This window comes from Cebus imitator, unplaced genomic scaffold (assembly GCF_001604975.1).
Source record: "Cebus imitator isolate Cc_AM_T3 unplaced genomic scaffold, Cebus_imitator-1.0 Scaffold215, whole genome shotgun sequence".
Taxonomy (NCBI): domain Eukaryota; kingdom Metazoa; phylum Chordata; class Mammalia; order Primates; family Cebidae; genus Cebus; species Cebus imitator.
The window spans coordinates 1,908,783-1,915,365 of NW_016107530.1; the positions used below are offsets into that span (position 1 = coordinate 1,908,783).

The following is a 6,583-nucleotide window of genomic DNA, read 5'->3' on the forward strand; positions in this document are numbered from 1 at the left end:
AGAGACGGGGTTTCACCATGTTGACCAGGATGGTCTCGATCTCTTGACCTCGTGATCCACCCGCCTCGGCCTCCCAAAGTGCTGGGATTACAGGCTTGAGCCACCGCGCCCGGCATGTTTGTGATTATTGATGATGAATTGGAGATGGAGAAAGGACGGAGCATGGTATGGTGGAAAGAGTCCTAAGCTGGGACTTAGAAGACCTGGGTTTTTTGTTTTCATCTAGCTGATTTGCCTCCCCTTTTGGGTCCTCAGCTTTCCCATTCATAAAGGGGTTAGAACAAATCACCAAGATGTCAGCAACATGGCTATGATTTAGGCTTAGGGATACGGTCTTCGAGGCAGCATGGTGAGCCTGTTGGGTCCAGTTTGCCACAGTCCTTTCTATTCCCTGCTGCCCTGCACTGGCTCGCCTTATGCAGGTTGCTCACCTGGCACTGTTAGGCATTTGGATTTTTGACCCTTCTCAATTTAGACAGTGTCTTAGATTTGTTGTAAGAGCCTCTTGACCTGTATTCAGATTTGAAACACAAATGATGTCTGTTGATCATCAGCATTGGGGGATACTAACTGAGCACCTGGGCTCAGTGTGTGGGGGGAAGCACAATATAGATCTATTCCCTGCCTCCAAGCTGCCCACAGGCCAATGGGGGCCACAGGTGTATGTTTGTTTGTTTATTTGTTTATTTTTTGAGACAGGGCCTTACTCTTGTCGCCCAGGCTGGAGTGCAATGGTGTGATCTCGGCTCACTGCAACCTCCGCCTTCTGGGTTCAAGCAATTCTGCCTCAGCCTCCCAAGTAGCTGGGATTACAGGCGTGAGCCACCATGTCTGGCTAATTACTATTATTATTTTTGAGACAGAGGTTCATACTTATTGCCCAGGCTGGAGTGCAATGGCATGATCTCAGCTCACTGCAACCTCTGCCTCCTGGGTTCAAGTGATTCTTCTGCCTCAGCCTCCCGAGTAGCTGGGATTACAGGTGCCCGCTACTACACCTGGCTAATTTTTGTATTTTTAGTAGAGACGGGGTTTTACCACGTTGGCCAGGCTGGTCTCGAACTCGTGATCCCAGGTGATCCACTCACCTTGGCCTCCCAAAGTGCTGGGATTACAGATGTGAGCCACTGTGCCCAGGCTTTTTTTTTTTTTTTTTTTAGTAGAGATGGGGTTTCACTATGTTTGTCAGGCTGGTCTCCAACTCCTGACCTAAAGTGATCTGCCTGCCTCAGCCTCCCAAAGTACTAGGATTATAGGCGTGAGCCACTGCACATGGCTGACAAGTGTATATTTAAAAGCTCATAAATAATCCAGGTGACTTGTGCTAAGTCATTAAGTGCTACTGAAACTCAGAGGTGGAAGAGAGAACACTGAGGCAATCAGAGGAGATTTCCTGGAGGTGGAGAGATAGAAATTCCACTCATTCCTCAAAGATGAGTTCCCTAAGTGTTTTGTTCAGAGTCACATGAGTATTAAACTGGGGTTAGATGCTGGTGTTGCATCCACATGTGCGCTGCTTATCCTCTCAGCTACCGTTTATTGATTATTTACATGTCCTGGGCTCTGAGCTAGACAGGTATATATATTTTGTTCAATCCTCATATTAACCTAGCAAGTTGGGTATTACTAGATCTCATATTCGGATAAAGAAACAGGCTCAGAGTAGTTAAGAAACTCTCCCAAGACTTCTCAGCTAATAAATGGGGGAGTTGAGCATTTGGCCTGTCTCCAAAATCAGCCTTTTCTCACTGCACCATGGGCATGTGTCTCAAACCTTTAGTGCCAGCCTCCTTAGTGGAAATGCACACATATATTAAACTCACACTAACTCCTCAAAGAAGATGGGTGGGCTTGACCAGCCCTGTCTTGGCCTTGCCTGCCCTGCTTGTCCAGTTGAGCACATGGGAACTTTTTCTTGGTGACTGTCAGCTCTTAGCACTGTCCCCATGCCCCTTCTCTCTGCCCTTCACCTTCTTCTGCCTTTGGCCCTTGGGGTGAGTTCATTGGAGCTCCCTGAGCTGTCTGTGAAGCTGGGACTGGGGTCTGGGGGCAAAGAGTGGTGCTGACCTTGGACTCGAGTTCATTCCTCTCTCCATGGGGTGCTGCTGTTGGTGATGTGGGTGATTTTTGTAAAGAAGTGAGCACTGGTTATGGAGCTGGGCTGACCCGATTCTTGCTGCTGACTCACTTTGACCTTGGCTAGGTCACCTAGCCCCTGTCTGGGCCCTTGTTTCCTTCTCTGTAATAAACAGGGAGTTGAGGGTGTTTGCAAGTCCTTATATCATTTTGTCTTCCTCACCTTTCTTTCAGCCTCTTCTCCCCTAGTGATCCAATTTCTCTTCTCTCATTTCCATCCCTACCCCCTTCCCCTGCTTTTCTTGCAGATAAACTCAGCATCAGGCTGATAATCAGGTCTGCAGGCTAGTACTATAACCTCTCCTTCCTATTGGCACATGGGAAAGGAATTTGTAGAGACCACCCACTGCCAGTCCATGTGTTCTGATGGGCTCACAGGGCTCTGATTTGCCTTCATATCCCCACTTCCTGCCATGCACAAGGCAGATATGTGTGGGGTGAACAGGGAAGCTGGGGGAATTGTCCTGGGGGTGCGTGGATAGGGCACCAGCTCTGAGGCTGTGGGATGGAGGGACAGGTGTCTTTCTCCGGCAGTTGGCTACGCCTACCTTCTCCCCAGTGCCCGCCTATTAAGTGAATCACAGGCCAGCACACCCATGAGTCCTCACACCTGCCTGGCAGCTGGTTCAGGCCTGGTCCTTGTGTCTGATGAGGTCACGCATGTTGATCCTCCCAGAAAACCAGTAGGACCCAGCTGCCTCCACCCTCTGACTGGCAGACCAGCCTGTGCAAAGGCCAAGCTGGACGTGGCCTGAGCTCTGGGCCCTGCAAGAGGAAGTGAGTGGCCTGGGGCCCTCCCTGCAGGCTTCCTAGCAGCCTGGGTCCTGGGGGAGAAGGATGCTGGAGGGGGATGTCTGGGTGGGCCCCTGGCTGGCAGGCGGGCACTTCATGACACTGCATCTTCCCCAGGCTCAGGCCCTTTTGTGAGCAGCAGACCAGCCTGGGGGCTGGCAGCAGGACACCTGTGTCTGCATGCTGAAGAAGATGGGTGAGGCCGTGGCCAGAGTAGCAAGGAAGGTCAACGAGACGGTGGAGAGCGGCTCTGATACTCTGGGTGAGTGAGGGCAGGGCTTTTCCCAACTTCCCTGGAAGCAGTTGTGAGATCAGCTTAGAAATGAAATAGAAAGAGATGAAAGACACAAGCATCAGTGTGCAACCTCATCCTGAGGATGTGTTTTGTGGAACTTTCATTGTAACAGTGTGTAGTTTGTGTAAGACATTTCTTACTATGGGTCCTGGTCAAAGAGGTTTGAAAACCACTGAGTGATGGGACCTGCCTGCTTGTTCTTTGACTGCTGATGACCTAATGTGTGTGCCCTTGGACCAGGTGAAAATACAGAGCTGGTCCTGGCTAAGTAGCATCTGTGTGCCGCGCCCTGTGCTGGGCGCCTCCTGAATGTTATCTTGTTAAAGCTTCACAGGCTCCCTGGGGTGAATGATGCTTGCTGGGCATGGCTAGCCTCGGTAATTGCGTGAAGAAGGGTGGAGACGACAAAATGGGTTTCTTTGAGGTTACTCAGCCGAGAGACCCCTTTACACTCCACTATTTTTTCTTGAATTGTGTCATATATATTATTTGCTTTGAATTGGCCAGGGCATTTTATTCCTTCAGTCACCCCAACACTCCCAAGCATTTAGGCAAACGATCCCATATAATTAAATTCAGCAGATATTTATTGACCGTCCACCAAGTGCAAGGGGCAGCAGGGGATACAGTGCAGTTACCTGTGTGTGTGTGCCTATGTGTGGGTGCTTGTGTTCAAGTGTGTGTGCGCATGTGTGTGTCTGTGCGTGGGTGCATGTGTCTCACCCCTGGAGTGCAGGCACCGCTGTAGAAGACTGGAGCACAGTCCTGCCTTGGGGATGATCTTGCAGATAGGCAGGCAGAATTGAAGTTAGGTACATGGAGAGGAATTTCACAGGCAGGTAGGGGTGTGCGTGTGTGTGTGTGTGTGTGTGTGTGTCTGTCTGTCTGTCTCACAAAGGATTGCTTCCTTCCGTGGTGGTTACTTCCTCAGCAAAGTCACAGAGAGAATGCCTTTCCAGTTTCTGTAAGCAGCTGCTCACCAGGTGTGTCTGGACTGCACAGCTTTCTCTGAGACAGAGAGGCGGTCCAGGAAATGGAGAGACTCTCAGCCTTCAGGATGTGCTTGATCACTGCTTCTTCCAGGAAGCCCTCCGCCTTCCCTCATCCACCTTTTCTCCCCTCCTCCTCTGTATCACCCATTCAGCATCTGTAGAGGGCAGGGACTCTGTGGTTGGTTGCGTCCCCCTACCCTGCCCCGCCCCTGAGCCCAGAGCAGTGTCAGGCACTTTGTAAACGGGTGGAAACGTTTCCTGAGCTTAACTAAGGTGAGAGGCATTTCCTTTCTCAGCAGGCTCACTGAAGATTGTCATTGGTATTGGAGGGAGGCCTTTGGAAGAAGCCTTAAGCTAGTGAGCTGATGACTGTGAGCCCTCAGTGAAGGAATTCTGGAATTCCGTACTGGGCGGTAATATGGTTGTTCAAGGCTCTCCACTGAGACTGCGGTTGAGAGCTAGGCTTTGAGTCACATGGGCCTGGATTTGAATCCCTACTCTGCCAGCCAATTACCTGGTACTGTAGCAGATTGCTTAACCTCTCAGAGCCTCAGTGTCTTCATCTGTAAAATTGGAATGGTAATTGTGTCTGTCTCATCAAGGTAATTAAGAGTAATTGGATTGTCTGTAAGGTGTTTGGTATGCAGGGAACTCAGTAAATGGCAGCTATTATTTTTAATTTTTGCTCATTCCCAAAAGCTGGTGGGACCTAAGTCCTTTCCCTTGCAAATGCACCTTCTCTGGGTGTCAGCCAGCCAGGTCTGTGCTGGGTGTGCTTCTCACTGCTTTCCAATGGAGGGTTCAGTGCAAATCGACAGATCTCTGTGGTGAGTAACACGTACCCCTGCTTCAAAATGTCACAGGGGGCTGGGCATGGTGGCCCATGGCTGTAATCTCAGCACTTTGGGAGGCTGAAGCAGGTCGGCCAATTGCTTGGGGCAGGAGTTCAAGACCAGCCTGGCCAACTTACTAAAACATACTAAAAATTCAAAGTTAGCTGGGAGTGGTGGTACACGCCTGTAATCCCAGCTACTTGGGAGGCTGAGGCAGGAGAATCACTTGAACCCAGGAAGTGGGGGTTGCAGTGAGCCAAGATCTTGCCACTGCACTCCAGCTTGGGTGACGGAGCGAGGCTCCATCTAAAAACCAACTAACTAAATAAAAGTGTCATGGGAGAGGGACACAGCGGCTCCACTTCATTCAGATATGGTAAGAGTAGAAAGGTGGAGGGGCAGGAAAACTGAATTCCCCCCAGGGGCATCAGGGAAGCTGCTTAGGGAGTGGGTGCTGTTTGAGAGAGGATGTTTCGGGAGATAGTCACTCCAGGCAGTGGCGGAGGTGTGCCTGAGTTGGAGAGGCCCTGCCCAGTTGCCACAGCAGCACTGGGCAGGTGGTGAGGGATGGTGCCCGGCAGGCGGAGAGCCTGGAAGGCCATGTTGAGAAACCCCTGAACTTCAACCTCTGTGGACTGGAGATTGGAAGGTCAGGTGCCTCTGCAAGGCAGGGCGCATTTCTGTGAGCTGAAGAGTGGGTACCTTGCATCAGGTGAAGTGTGCAGGGTGGCTAGGAGGGGGCATGCTGCGACCAGCTCCCCTGCACTGCCTGGGGACCATACCCACCAAGGAACCCAAGCAGTCCTCTGGCTACCCTGCCAGACCACTGCCATGCCTGGGATTGGAACCCTGACTGTCTGGCACCAGAGCCTGGGCCCTGTTTCCACCATGCAGCCCTGGGGTGGGTACAGATGTTTGGTGATTGCCAGGGTCATGAGTGCTGTGAAGCTTTAGTCAAGTTGGGAGAAGCTTTAGCCATGGTGATCTTGCTTGAAGCTCAAGACTTTCATGTGGAGGGGACTGGGTCTTGAAGTCGTGATTGAATAACAGGGAACCTTTGTACCTATGCAGTGGCCAGAGAAGAAGCAAAATTTCCAACTGGGCCATAGTGGGCACCTGTAATCCTGACCCTTAGAAAATGGAGCTGATCAGGTTCATACAATCTAAGGGGGCTGGGTCAAAGCAGTTATCATGTATTGAGTATACCAGTTGCTTGGTGGCTCCCAGGAATGTGTGCAGTACAGTCCTGGACCTGAGAACAGCCCACCACCCACAAGACAGTTTCCCGAGAGCAGTGACACACAGGCTCCATGCTAAGGTGTGTCGGACGGAACACAGGTTGTCCTAATTCAAAGGTGGGAGATATTGCTGGGTATTGAAGTAACTGTATGGTTCTCATGTAAAATACCTAAGAATCTGAAGCATCTGAAACACCTAGCACCAGAAAATTGCTTAAATAAATTTGGTTACAGCTATACAATGCTTTTTTTGTTTGTTTTGGTTTGTTTTTTGTGTTTTTTTTTTTTTTTTTTTTT

At 50.4% G+C, this 6,583-nt stretch overlaps 1 protein-coding gene across 5 annotated transcripts in view; it reads left to right on the forward strand.

Moving 5' to 3' along the window:
• Positions 1–6,583, forward strand: part of LRRC20 (leucine rich repeat containing 20) — a 76,906-nt gene that overhangs the window by 3,184 nt on the left and 67,139 nt on the right. For 4 of the 5 annotated variants that reach the window (XM_017548874.2, XM_017548877.2, XM_017548876.2 and 1 more), the window contains exon 2: positions 3,046–3,190. The exons of the other annotated variant lie outside the window; for it this stretch is intronic. In XM_017548874.2, coding sequence (XP_017404363.1) covers positions 3,109–3,190 — 82 coding nt within the window. In that variant the 5' untranslated portion in view covers positions 3,046–3,108. The remainder of the gene's footprint in view (positions 1–3,045; positions 3,191–6,583) is intronic. 5 annotated transcript variants of the gene reach the window in all.